Source organism: Oncorhynchus masou, chromosome 16 (assembly GCF_036934945.1).
Source record: "Oncorhynchus masou masou isolate Uvic2021 chromosome 16, UVic_Omas_1.1, whole genome shotgun sequence".
Lineage (NCBI taxonomy): Eukaryota > Metazoa > Chordata > Actinopteri > Salmoniformes > Salmonidae > Oncorhynchus > Oncorhynchus masou.
In genome coordinates this window covers 24,512,994-24,527,993 of record NC_088227.1, presented here as the reverse complement: position 1 = coordinate 24,527,993, position 15,000 = coordinate 24,512,994, and the positions used below count along the sequence as shown (strand labels likewise).

The 15,000-nt window shown below is 43.5% G+C and overlaps 1 protein-coding gene across 1 annotated transcript in view; it reads right to left on the bottom strand.

Moving 5' to 3' along the window:
- The window catches only part of LOC135557295 (nesprin-1-like), an 86,309-nt gene that overhangs the window by 43,666 nt on the left and 27,643 nt on the right, over positions 1 to 15,000 (bottom strand). The window contains exon 2 of the mRNA XM_064990479.1: positions 10,229 to 10,290. Within this exon, the coding sequence (XP_064846551.1) occupies positions 10,229 to 10,290 (62 nt within the window). The remainder of the gene's footprint in view (positions 1 to 10,228; positions 10,291 to 15,000) is intronic.

Genomic DNA, 15,000 nt, shown 5'->3' with positions numbered 1-15,000 from the left:
ATATTTTAATGTTCAGAATGCATTTGTGTCACTTTCAATGAGTGACAGAAAAACCCTTTACCGAAGCCTCTACAGATGGACAAATTATGCCACAGGCTAATTGAAGTTAAATTCTCCTATTAGCTCGTTATAATCCAAGAGTTAATGAGGAAAATTCGACTAATTACAAAATAAGGAAGTAATATCCATTTACTTAGCTCAGTCACAGGAGTCAGATAAATAAATCAAGGGCTTTAGGAACTAATTACATGTGAGTGTCTGGGCTTTAATTGATTGGAAACATCCCAGCCTCTGTAAGTGTGCTTGTCTATGACCTTATGTGCATGCTTAGAGGGGGGGGGGGTGGAGAGAGAGAGAGAGAGAGAGAGGCAGAGAGAGAAAGAGAGAGAGAGAGAGCGAGCGAGAAAGAGAGAGAGAGGTAGAGAGAGAGAGGCAGAGAGAGAGAGAAAGAGAGAGAGGCAGAGAGAGAGAGAGAGAGAGAGAGAGAGAGAGACCCCATAGAGCCTCCGGACAGCACTCAGAAGATCTGGCACAACCAAATCATCACAAAACAAGAATAAAAATATATCACCTATTGGAAAGACCACAAAGAACACAAAGACCACAAAGAATCAAAGTAAACTTCAATGCTATTTGACTCTAAACAGACAGTACATGGTGGCAGACTATCTGACCACTGAGACTGATAGAAAACTGAGGAAAACATTGACTAGGTACAGACTCAGTGAGCACAGTCGGGCTATAGAGACCGGTCGTCACAGACAAACCTGGCTGCCCAGAGAGGACAGGCTGTGCTCACTCTGCTCCAGGGGAGAGGTAGAGACAGAGCTGCATTTCCTATTACACTGTGACAAATACTCAGATCTAAGAGAATATTTCTTTCCCAAAATTATAATTCAATACAAAGAATTCAAAACTATAAAAGATGAAGAAAAAATCAAATATTTATTGGATGAAAAGCCAAAATGTGCAAATATGTGTCCTCCTGCCATAACCTGAGAGACAGCCAGTGAAAAGTGCAAAGTAATGTCGATAATATTTCCCATCTTGTTTTGTTTTGTCTTTCATACCACGTCACGAGTCTTCTCAGTCAGGTTGACACTGGTCTACTACCATTGCTTTAATGGATTATTGTTCTCATTAATATTGTTTTTATAGTTGTTGTTAATGGTAATCCCATGTCCACTACTACTATTATTTTTGCTGTTGGTCCCACCATTTATTTATATACATTTTTTTTTTCAATATGTATACTTTGACAATGTAAGTAATAATGAACTTGCCATGTCAATAAAGTCAATTGAATTGAGAGAGAGAGAGAGAGAGAGAGAGACAGAGAGAGAGAGAGAGAGAGAGAGAGAGAAAGAGAGAGAGAGAGAGAGAGAGAGAGAGAGAGAGAGAGAGAGAAAGGGAAAAGAGAATGGAAGAAGGAAGAGAGACTGAATGGAAGAAGATCCAGGAAAGAATAACGACGAGATACAGACAAGATGATAGAGACATACAGGAGTAGAGAAGTAAACAGACAGGATGATAGAGACATACAGGAGTAGAGAAGTAAACAGACAGGATGATAGAGACATACAGGAGTAGAGAAGTAAACAAACAAGATGATAGAGACATACAGGAGTAGAGAAGTAAACAGACAAGATGATCGAGACACACTGGGGTGGCAGGGTAGCCTTGTGGTTAGAGTGTTGGACTAGTAACCGGAAGGTTGCAAGTTCAAACCCCCGAGCTGACAAGGTACAAATCTGTCGTTCTGCCCCTGAACAGGCAGTTAACCCACTGTTCCTAGGCCGTCATTGAAAATAAGAATTTGTTCTTGACTGACTTGCCTAGTTAAATAAAGGTAAAATAAAAATAAAAAATACAGGAGTAGAGAAGTAAACAGACAAGATGATAGAGACATACAGGAGTAGAGAAGTAAACAGACAAGATGATAGAGACATTCAGGAGTAGTGAAGTAAACAGACAAGATAAACAGACAAGGAGTATGATAGAGACATACAGGAGTAGTGAAGTAAACAGACAAGATGATAGAGACATACAGGAGTAGAGAAGTAAACAGACAAGATGATAGAGACATACATGAGTAGTGAAGTAAACAGACAAGATGATAGAGACATACAGGAGTAGAGAAGTAAACAGACAAGATGATAGAGACATACATGAGTAGAGAAGTAAACAGACAAGATGATAGAGACATACATGAGTAGAGAAGTAAACAGACAAGATGATAGAGACATACAGGAGTAGAGAAGTAAACAGACAAGATGATAGAGACATACAGGAGTAGAGAAGTAAACAGACAGGATGATAGAGACATACAGGAGTAGAAAAGTAAACAGACAAGATGATAGAGACATACAGGAGTAGAGAAGTAAACAGACAGGATGATAGAGACATACAGGAGTAGAGAAGTAAACAGACAAGATGATAGAGACATACAGGAGTAGAGAAGTAAACAGACAAGATGATAGAGACATACAGGAGTAGAGAAGTAAACAGACAAGATGATAGAGACATACAGGAGTAGAGAAGTAAACAGACAAGATGATAGAGACATACATGAGTAGAGAAGTAAACAGACAAGATGATAGAGACATACAGGAGTAGAGAAAACATACAAGTAAACAGACAAGATGATAGAGACATACAGGAGTAGAGAAGTAAACAGACAAGATGATAGAGACATACAGGAGTAGAGAAGTAAACAGACAAGATGATAGAGACATACAGGAGTAGAGAAGTAAACAGACAAGATGATAGAGACATACAGGAGTAGAGAAGTAAACAGACAAGATGATAGAGACATACAGGAGTAGTGAAGTAAACAGACAAGATGATAGAGACATACAGGAGTAGAGAAGTAACATTGAAAATATAAGTTGTGGGATGAGGAAGGGGGTTGGGACGAGTTGTGTGCCATAATGTCTGAGAGAAGAAAGAAAGAGTAGGAGACAGGGTGAAAAAAGTGTTTACAATGGTCAGTGGGGCTTTGCAGTAATCTCTGGGAACACTTGGCTGCTGATTAATGCAGCTAGTTTAGCCTAGCCCAGCTGTTTGCGGAGAGATGATGAGCCTGCCGTGCCGCTCACACTGGCCAGCCCATAATTAAGCCCTAACCTTCTCACAGAGGATTTGTCAAAATGGAAAATGAGGGTCTTCTCTCTCTCTCTCTCTCACTCTCTCTGCTGAGTAGCTGAGTACAACTTAAAAGCTCTTCAGTCTGAGTGCTTTAATCATATTCTTCTGTGCAACATGCAGAGGCATATAAATACATTCTCCCTGGCTCACCCATGCTGGCTGATCTTGCTTTGGGATGGTTTTGCATATGTGGATGTGCACTGAAAATAAATCATACTGTCATACATACTATGCTATGTAGGTGCTGGTTCAACAAAGTTGCAGTATAGACAAGACGGTAAATTACCAGACGGTATATTACCCTGTGTAATAGGAAACCATTCATATTTTCTATAACTGCGCTCTTCTATCTTTGCCCCTTTGTCAGAGCTCATATGAAATCATCTTTTGTTACCTGTGGAGGGGTAGGCCCAGGAGGGGGAAGGAAGCAGGGGGGAAGGAGAGGGTGTATCCCTCATACCAGCGTTATCTCACCTACCTACGTTATAACGATTAATCACATACCTTTAGGCTGAGAATTAAAGGCCTGAGATAACTATGGTAATGAGCCTCTGCCCCTGGAGAGCTGTGCTTAACCCACTAGTTCAGCTAGCTTGCCTCTCTCTCTCTTTCCAAGGGACTAGTTAAAAAGGGAGCCCAGCCTAGCTAGGGCCTCACAACATTTTTCTACACGGGGTTTAAAAAAATCAATTATTTCAACTTGTTTGTTTTATTGCAGGGAATTCAAAGGCAAACATATATAGAGGAACCCATAGGCTTGGTTTTAGCTAGCTGACTAAACTTCTATGGTGAAGGAAGTTTCTGATTTGGTATTTTGGTACTTTATTAGGATCCCCATAAGCTGCAAAAGCAGCTGCTACTCTTCCTGGGGTCCACACAAAATATGAAACATAATACAGAATATCAATAGACAAGAACAGCTCAGGGACAGAACTACATACATTTTGATGAACTTCACCAACGGAGTGGAGCAGGGACGGGCTTTGTGGAATTCAGCTCCGACTACATTGAGGTCAATACATTTTAAAAATGTAATTAGGAAATGTTTACTTTGTACCTATGTTTGTCCTCTGTAGTTGCAATCCTTTGTTTGCTGAAATACTTTTTTTCCCCCCAAAAATGAAACTTTTTTTTTCTCCCCAATTAGTAGTTACAGCCTTGTCTCATCCCTACAACTCCCGTACGGACTCGGGAGAGGCATGCGTCCTCCGAAACACAACCAAGCCAAGCCGCACTGTTTCCTGACACAATGGCTACTTAACCTAGAAGCCAGTCATACCAATGTGTCGGAGGAAACACCATACACCTGGCGACCAAGTCAGCGTGCACTGCACCCGGCCTGCCACAGGAGTCGCTAGTGCGCAATGGGACAAGAACATCCCTGCCAGCGATGCAGAGCCTTAGACCACTGCGCCACTCAGGAGGCCATACTTTTACAATAAACATTCATCAAATTGAACCACTGACTGTTTGCTCATTGCTGTTGCTCTAAGATGGCAACTCAGTGAAAATGTGCCAGTTAAATTTCAACAAGGGAAGAGTCGGTGGTTGTATTTGATTGACGTTTATTGAAAAAGTATGGATTTTAGCAAACAAAGAAAGGCACGCAACTACAAAGGACAAACATAGATACAAGGTGGGCGTTTCATAATTGTAATTTTTTGAAAGTATTGACCTTGGCCAAATTGATGTAGTCAGAGATGAATTCCAGAAAGCCTGGTCGCTGCTCCACTCCGTTGGTGGAGTTGATCAGAAACTTCCTTCACCACGGAGTAGAGTTCAGTCAGCTCGGTTTCAGCCAACAGCACGCCACCACAGGCCTAATTATGTCCCTCAACAAGACAACCTCATAGAGACACGCCCTATGTTCAACACGGTCTTTGCGCCATTTCTGTTTACCAACCCGTTTACCAACCTGACACAAAGCAATCCACTAAGACAAATAGGCCTACATGCTGCCATCGGTCGCTACGGTAACGTCATGCTCAAGGAGGAAGATGTTAAATAGGCACGAAGAAGGGATGGTGGAAGGCGGGGGGGGGTTTAATCAACAGGAGACGAGTCAGAAAAAAAGCTAAGCAATTACCTTTAAGAATTGAAAAGCTATTTAGACAGAGCACAGAGCAGCGATATAATCATTCCAGAAGAGAGGAGGTAGCCTAAATCAAACATGTGGAGTTTAATCGTAAAGAGCAAACTATGTCAGGTAGTCCTGCCTGATTCCCTATCTTCCCCGGTGCTTTGATGAGAGATCAACACCGTTTGATGAGATATCATCCACATCAAAATCAAATCAAATCAAATCAAATGTTATTTGTCACATACACATGGTTAGCAGATGTTAATGCGAGTGTAGCGAAATGCTTGTGCTTCTAGTTCCGACAATGCAGTAATAACCAACAAGTAATCTAACTAACAATTCCTAAACTACTGTCTTATACACAGTGTAAGGTGATAAAGAATATGTACATAAGGATATATGAATGAGTGATGGTACAGAGCAGCATAGGCAAGATACAGTAGATGGTATCGAGTACAGTATATACATATGAGATGAGTATGTAAACAAAGTGGCATAGTTAAAGTGGCTAGTGATACATGTATTACATAAGGATGCAGTCGATGATATAGAGTACAGTATATACGTATGCATATGAGATGAATAATGTAGGGTAAGTAACATTATATAAGGTAGCATTGTTTAAAGTGGCTAGTGATATATTTACATCATTTCCCATCAATTACCATTATTAAAGTGGCTGGAGATGAGTCAGTGTCAGTGTGTTGGCAGCAGCCACTCAATGTTAGTGGTGGCTGTTTAACAGTCTGATGGCCTTGAGATAGAAGCTGTTTTTCAGTCTCTCGGTCCCAGCTTTGATGCACCTGTACTGACCTCGCCTTCTGGATGATAGCGGGGTGAACAGGCAAAGGCTCGGGTGGTTGATGTCCTTGATGATCTTTATGGCCTTCCTGTAACATCGGGTGGTGTAGGTGTCCTGGAGGGCAGGTAGTTTGCCCCCGGTGATGCGTTGTGCAGACCTCACTACCCTCTGGAGAGCCTTACGGTTGAGGGCGGAGCAGTTGCCGTACCAGGCGGTGATACAGCCCGCCAGGATGCTCTCGATTGTGCATCTGTAGAAGTTTGTGAGTGCTTTTGGTGACAAGCCGAATTTCTTCAGCCTCCTGAGGTTGAAGAGGCGCTGCTGCGCCTTCTTCACGATGCTGTCTGTGTGAGTGGACCAATTCAGTTTGTCTGTGATGTGTATGCCGAGGAACTTAAAACTTGCTACTCTCTCCACTACTGTTCCATCGATGTGGATAGGGGGGTGTTCCCTATGCTGTTTCCTGAAGTCCACAATCATCTGCATTGTTTTGTTGACGTTGAGTGTGAGGTTATTTTCCTGACACCACACTCAGAGGGCCCTCACCTCCTCCCTGTAGGCCGTCTCGTCGTTGTTGGTAATCAAGCCTACCACTGTTGTGTCGTCCGCAAACTTGATGATTGAGTTGGAGGCGTGCGTGGCCACGCAGTCGTGGGTGAACAGGGAGTACAGGAGAGGGCTCAGAACGCACCCTTGTGGGGCCCCAGTGTTGAGGATCAGCGGGGAGGAGATGTTGTTACCTACCCTCACCACCTGGGGGCGGCCCGTCAGGAAGTCCAGTACCCAGTTGCACAGGGCGGGGTCGAGACCCAGGGTCTCGAGCTTGATGACGAGCTTGGAGGGTACTATGGTGTTGAATGCCGAGCTGTAGTAGATGAACAGCATTCTCACATAGGTATTCCTCTTGTCCAGATGGGTTAGGGCAGTGTGCAGTGTGGTTGAGATTGCATCGTCTGTGGACCTATTTGGGCGGTAAGCAAATTGGAGTGGGTCTAGGGTGTCAGGTAGGGTGGAGGTGATATGGTCCTTGACTAGTCTCTCAAAGCACTTCATGATGACGGAAGTGAGTGCTACGGGCGGTAGTCGTTTAGCTCAGTTACCTTAGCTTTCTTGGGAACAGGAACGATGGTGGCCCTCTTGAAGCATGTGGGAACAGCAGACTGGTATAGGGATTGATTGAATATGTCCGTAAACACACCAGCCAGCTGGTCTGCGCATGCTCTGAGGGCGCGGCTGGGGATGCCGTCTGGGCCTGCAGCCTTGCGAGGGTTAACACGTTTAAATGTTTTACTCACCTCGGCTGCAGTGAAGGAGAGACCGCATGTTTCCGTTGCAGGCCGTGTCAGTGGCACTGTATTGTCCTCAAAGCGGGCAAAATAGTTATTTAGACTGCCTGGGAGCAAGACATCCTGGTCCGTGACTGGGCTGGATTTCTTCCTGTAGTCCGTGATTGACTGTAGACCCTGCCACATGCCTCTTGTGTCTGAGCCGTTGAATTGAGATTCTACTTTGTCTCTGTACTGACGCTTAGCTTGTTTGATAGCCTTACGGAGGGAATAGCTGCACTGTTTGTATTCAGTCATGTTACCAGACACCTTGCCCTGATTGAAAGCAGTGGTTCGCGCTTTTAGTTTCACACGAATGCTGCCATCAATCCACGGTTTCTGGTTAGGGAATGTTTTAATCGTTGCTATGGGAACGACATCTTCAATGCACGTTCTAATGAACTCGCACACCGAATCAGCGTATTCGTCAATGTTGTTGCCTGACGCAATACGAAACATGTCCCAGTCCACGTGATGGAAGCAGTCTTGGAGTGTGGAGTCAGCTTGGTCGGACCAGCGTTGGACAGACCTCAGCGTGGGAGCTTCTTTTTTTTGTTTTTGTCTGTAGGCAGGTATCAGCAAAATGGAGTCGTGGTCAGCTTTTCCGAAAGGGGGGCGGGGCAGGGCCTTATATGCGTCGCGGAAGTTAGAGTAACAGTGATCCAAGGTTTTTCCGCCTCTGGTTGCGCAATCGATATGCTGATAAAATTTAGGGAGTCTTGTTTTCAGATTAGCCTTGTTAAAATCCCCAGCAACAATGAATGCAGCCTCCGGATAAATGGTTTCCAGTTTGCAAAGAGTTAAATAAAGTTCGTTCAGAGCCATTGATGTGTCTGCTTGGGGGGGATATATACGGCTGTGATTATAATCAAAGAGAATTCTCTTGGTAGATAATGCGGTCTACATTTGATTGTGAGGAATTCTAAATCAGGTGAACAGAAGGATTTGAGTTCCTGTATGTTTCTTTCATCGCACCATGCCTCGTTAGCCATCCATGGATCCAACGATCCATTCCGTTGTCCTGTTTGTAAGGCAGGACACAGGATCCGCGTCACGAAAAACATATTCTTGGTCGTACTGATGGTGAGTTGACGCTGATCTTATATACAGTAGTTCTTCTCGACTGTATGTAATGAAACCTAAGATGACCTGGGGTACTAATGTAAGAAATAACACGTAAAAAAACAAAAAACTGCATAGTTTCCTAGGAACGCGAAGCGAGGCGGCCATCTCTGCGAGGCGGCCATCTCTCGGCCATAGTTTCAGGTTGGTGATTAGGATCAAATTAGGCTGTTAATATGACATGCATGTAGCCCAGAAGAAGGGCATAAAGCACAACCCTACATGACATTAAAGTCCCACTCCAGTCTCCTATTCAGCTCATTCACCTGATTTACATAACAAAAGGCACATTCCACTAGGTGGTCCAGGTATCCTCGTGACATTGCACAGGTGGGTGGTTGGGTGGGAGGGGGAGGGGGGGGTCTTTTCTCTTTTTTCTTCCGTTCTCTATTGCTCGTCTATTGTTCCTGAAGCAAGTGGGGGGGGGGACAATATGAATAATCTCTGTCAGACCAACTCCTCGAATGCCCTACCCCCTTGAAGTTTTCAGTTGTTGTTTTTTAAACACAATTCTCCTCAAAACACAAACATTTTTTTTTAATCCTTCAGTGTGTGTACTTATTTTTGTATGTGTTCTGTATTTATACTTTGGATATTAAAAATAGCTCGAGGACGTCTTTAATCTATTTGCTGTCTGGGGATAAAGTGCGATAAATAAATGATTAGGTCTTTACTTTAAACGCTATAACACATCTAGGACATTTAAATATTTTGGTGGTGAGTCATTTTCAGCTGCAAAGGTCCTGATATCTGATATTTAATATCATGTCAAGGTTTATTCCCTGCAGACTGCCTCCTCAAATGAATTTTCTGCTCTGCTTCGCCGCAGATGAATGCGGCCACTGTCGTAATCAAATTGGAAACCTTGAGAGCGGTGGCGGCTCGGATTGAAATAGCGTTTAATTGCGTGGCGCTGTGCCGCAGTCGCCTTGTCCACTCTCTCCCCGACATGCTCTTCAAGCAGTAATGGGTTAAATTGAGAAGCCTAATACGTTATAATACTATAATTACATGCACATGACGGACCAAAGCATGCGGCTGCGCCAACTGTAATTGTTTAGGTTACAGAAACACTGTTGCTTAAATGGTAGGCTCAGCCTAATAGTAAGGCAAATGAAGGATTTGAGCTCTTATGCAGAACAATCCAAATTAGTTGCAAAGGAGGAGTAGGGTTCTGTTTTAGCCCCGATCTCTGAGTCCAAACCTTGTCTACAGTATAGCCTGCAGAGATGGAAAACGTCATAAATATCAAATGATACAGATCCTAATTTAGTACACTGTACTGGAGGGGGAAAAGCAAAAATTGCTTTTGTCGAAAGCAAAAAGCTATAATTACTTTTGTATGATATAAGACTGAAAGCTATCCACAGGCTATCTGGTGTAAGGTCAGGTGAGAAGGAACAGTAGTGTGTCTGAGTGTGTGCTGTGCATGCATGTGATCTAGGGGGTGGCACAACCAAGTCTCATGACTGGTTAACCTAATACTTTTAAAGGCACAGTGCAGTGAAAATGTGTTTTCCTGTGTGTTATATATATTTCCACACTATGAGGTTGGAATAATACTGTGAAAATTATGATAATACCCCTTTTAGTTGAAGTGCTGTTTGAAAAGACCACCTGAAATTTCTGCCTGTTTTGGTCAGATGGGGGGGGGGGGGTCTAAATCTTTACAGTTCTTTTAGTGTGAGCACAACAATGAACAGAAAGGCCTGCCAGACAGACAGACAAAGAGTCAGTGAGACAGATTCTTACCTTTGCCAAGTGGGAATTGATCCATTTAGTGAACGTCCTCTTCTGCACTGCCTCTTGCTCATCTGCAAATCAGAAACATCATGGTCACATGCTTTGTAGACAAACAGAATGGACATCCTTTCTTCTAACTGTACTGTACCACTGTTATGAACGGTGCTTGAGTTGGGCCTTACTGATGGATGGTGACTCTGATTAACAGCTTCCATATTCAGGGCATTGCTATGCCTAATGTCTCTAAGTGGTTAGCTGCCTCGGCTCTACTGTACTTTGCTCCATGAGAATAGATCTGACATTCAGATGGCATTTTAACCAACCTACTTGTATCCCCTCTTCAAGCTGATTGATAACTGTGTGCCTTTTTAAAAGGATGCCCTTTTATGATACAAATGGGTCATGAGTGACAGAAGGTCTAATTCTTGCATTTCACAACAAGCCCCCCACTATATCTCTGCCTGTTCGGTATGTTGATCACCTATCATAAAAGCACATAAAGTCATGTGTGTTGTGCGTATTGACTTGGGAGTGAAGGGCACAGTTTGTTATGGTCCCAGCGATAAAAATCTATTAGCAATCAAGGCACAATCAATACTACTGACAATGTCCCTTAAAAATCCAATCCACTTAAATTAGGACAAAGCATAAATCGCTGTAGGGTTCCTCACTCTGAGAGAAAGATAGACTAACAGAGATAGAGGGAGAGTGAAAGAGAGAGGGGGAGAAAATAAGAAGAAAAAGAAAAAGAAAAAAAGAAGAAGGAGAAGAAGAAGATGAGAAGAAGAAGAAAAAGATGAGAAAAAGAAAAAGAAAAAAAGAAGAAGGAGAAGAAGAAGATGAGGAGAAGAAGAAGGAACAGCTGGAGGCAGGGCTTTCTCCTATAGAGCTCCATTTTTATGGAATGGTCTGCCTACCCATGTGAGAGACGCGGACTCGGTCTCAACCTTTAAGTCTTTACTGAAGACTCATCTCTTCAGTGGGTCATAATGATTGAGTGTAGTCTGGCCCAGGAGTGAGAAGGTGAACGGAAAGGCTCTGGAGCAACGAACCGCCCTTGCTGTCTCTGCCTGGCCGGTTTCCCTCTTTCCACTGGGATTCTCTGCCTCTAACCCTATTACAGGGGCTGAGTCACTGGCTTACTGGTGCTCTTTAATGCCGTCCCTAGGAGGGGTGTGTCATTGAGTGGGTTGAGTCACTGATGTGATCTTCCTGTCTGGGTTGGCACCCCCCTTGGGTTGTGCCGTGGTGGAGATCTTTGTGGGCTATACTCAACCTTGTCTCAGGATGGTAAGTTGGTGGTTGAAGATATCCCTCTAGTGGTGTGGGGGCTGTGCTTTGGCAAAGTGGGTGGGGTTATATCCTTCCTGTTTGGCCCTGCCCGGAGGTATCATCGGATGGGGCCACAGTGTCTCCTGACCCCTCCGGTATTTATGCTGTAGTAGTTTATGTGTCGGGGGGCTAGGGTCAGTTTGTTATATCTGGAGTACTTCTCCTGTTTTATCCTGTTTCCTGTGTGAATTTAAGTATGCTCTCTCTAATTCTCTCTTTCTCTCTTTCTTTCTCTCTCTTGGAGGACCTGAGCCCTAGGACCATGCCTCAGGACTACCTGGCATGAGGACTACTTGCTGTCCCCAGTCCACCTGGCCGTGCTGCTGCTCCAGTTTCAACTGTTCTGCCTGCGGCTATGGAATCCTGACCTGTTCACCGGACGTGCTACCTGTCCCAGACATGCTGTTTTCAACTCTCTAGAGACAGCAGGAATGGTAGAGATACTCTTAATGATCGGCTATGAAAAGCCAACTGACATTTACTCCTGAGGTGCTGACTTGCTGCACCCTCGACAACTACTGTGATTATTATTATTTGACCATGCTGGTCATTTATGAACATTTGAACATCTTGGCCATGTTCTGTTATAATCTCCACCCGGCACAGCCAGAAGAGGACAAGCCACCCCTCATAGCCTGGTTCCTCTCTCGGTTTCTTCCTAGGTTTTGGCCTTTTTAGGGAGTTTTTCCTAGCCACCGTGCTTCTACACCTGCATTTCTTTCTGTTTGGGGTTTTAGGCTGAGTTTCTGTACAGCACTTTGAGATATCAGCTGATGTACGAAGAGCTATATAAATACATTTGATTTGATTTGATTTGAAGAAGAAGGAGAAGAAGGACAATGAGAAGAAGAAGAAGAAGAAGAAGAAGGAGAATGAGAAGGAGAAGAAGGAGAAGAAGGAGAATGAGAAGAAGAAGAAGAACAAGAAGGAGAACAAGAAGAAGGAGAATGAAGAAGAAGAAGAAGAAGAAGAATGAGAATGAAGAATAAGAAGAAGAGGAAGAAGAAGGAGAACAAGAAGAACAGCTTTCTGGTCAAAAGTGGGGAATGCTGTTTGAACGTCATGTTACTAGAATATTCATTGGATTAAACTATATTTCAACCATCATTATAGAATCAGACAGACTCAGACCACAATAATCTGCAGAAAACGGTGTATCACTTTCACACTGTCTCATATATCAACACATTAATGGGACATCATATTCCATTCGATATTCACCATACACACAGTGCCTTGCAAAAGCATTCATCCCCCTTGGCGTTTTTCCTATTTTGTTGCATTACAACCTGTAATTTATATTGATGTTTACTTGGATTTCATGTAATGGACATACACAAAATAGTCAAACAAATGTGAAGTAAAAGGAGAACAGAAAAGTTGTGCGTGCATATGTATTCACCCCTTTGCTATGAAGACCCTAAATAAGATCTGGTTTAACCAATTACATTCAGAAGTCACATAAATAGTTAAATAAAGTCCACCTGCGTGCAATCTAAGTGTCACATGATCTGTCACATGATCTCAGTATATATACACCTGTTCTGAAAGGTCCCAGACTCACTGCCAAGCAAGCGGCACCATGAAGACCAAGGAGCTCCCCAAACAGATCAGGGACAAAGTTGTGAAGAAGTACAGATCAGGGTTGGATTATAAAATATTATCCGGAACTTTGAACATCCCACGGAGCACCATTAAATCCATGATTAAAAAATGGAAAGAATATGGAACCACAACAAACCTGCCAAGAGAGGGCCACCCAGCAAAACTCACGGGCCAGGCAAGGAGGGCATTAATCAGAGAGGCAACAAAGAGACTAAAGATAACCCTGAAGGAGCTGCAAAGCTCCACAGTGGAGATTGGAGTATCTGTCCATAGGACCACTTTAAGCCGTACACTCCACAGAGCTGGGCTTTATGGAAGAGTGGCCAGAACAAAAGCCATTGCTTAAAGAAAAAAATTATCAAACATGTTTGGTGTTCACCAAAAGGCATGTAGGAGACTCCCCAAACATATGGAAGAAGGTACTCTGGTCAGATGAGACTAGAATTGAGCTTTTTGGCCATCAAGGAAAACGCTATGTCTGGCTCAAACCCAACACCTCTCATCACCGCGAGAACACCATCCCCACAGTGAAGCATGGTGGTGGCAGCAACATTGGCAGGGACTGGGAAACTGGTCAAAATTGGTCAACTGAAGGAATGATGGATGGCACTAAATACATGGAAATTCTTGAGGGAAACCTGGTTCGGTCTTCCAGAGATTTGAGACTGTGACAGAGGTTCACCTTCCAGCAGGACAATGACCCTAAGCATACTGCTAAAGCAACACTCGAGTGGTTTAAGGGGAAACATTGAAATGTCTTGGAATGGCCTAGTCAAAGTATGACTTAAAGATTGCTATGCACAGGCCTCCCGGGTGGGGCAGTGGTCTAGGGCACTGTGTTAAGAAGCAGTGCGGCTTGGGTTGTGTTTCGGAGGACGCGTGGCTTTTGACCTTCAACTCTCCCGAGCCCGTCCGGGAGTTGTAGCGATGAGACAAGATAGTAACTACTAACAACTGGATACCACAAGATTGGGGAGAAAAGGGGGTCAAATTTATTTAAAAAATAATAATCATTTAAAAAAAGATTGCTGTACACTAGCGGAACCCATCCAACTTGAAGGAGCTGGAGCAGTTTTGCCTTGAAAAATCCCAGTGGCTAGATGTGTCAAGATCCCAAGAGACTTGCAGCTGTAATTGCTGCAAAAAGGTGTCTCTACAAAGTATTGATTTTGGGGAGGTGAATAGTTGTGCACGCTCAAGTTTTCAGTAAAAAAAAAATCTTATTTCTTGTTTGTTTCACAATAACAAATATTTGTCATCATCAAAGTGGTAGGCATGTTGTGTAAATCAAATGATACAAACCCCCAAAAAATCTATTTTAATTCCAGGTTGTAAAAATACAAAATAGGAAAAATGCCAAAGGGGTGAATACTTTCGCAAGCCTCTGTACACTGCAATTTATCGTCCCTATAGAATTACACAGATTTGTAGCCCAACATCCCACAAAACCATTTATATCACACTGTCACATATTACATTGAGTAAACATATCAATCTTATTCCAGTCACCCCAGCCAAAACACACAATGTATATAATTTTGACGGACAAAAGTGACGGCTAGCTTTCTTTCACCCCAGCTGCAGCAGAGGGAAACATCCTTGAGATAACCACCTTATCACCCAGAGAGGACATCTGACACAGTGCTTTCCCCTGCCTGCCTGCCTGCCTGCCTGCCTGCCTGCCTGCCTGCCTGCCGTAATGAAACACACTGACTGATTGATTACACACAAGTCGGTAAGTGTGTCACTAACTAATGTAACTAGATGCAGATGGGAGGAGGGATGGAGGAGGAGGGAGGGAGGTGGAAGAGGGAAGGAGGTGGAGGAGGGAGGGAGGGGTGTAG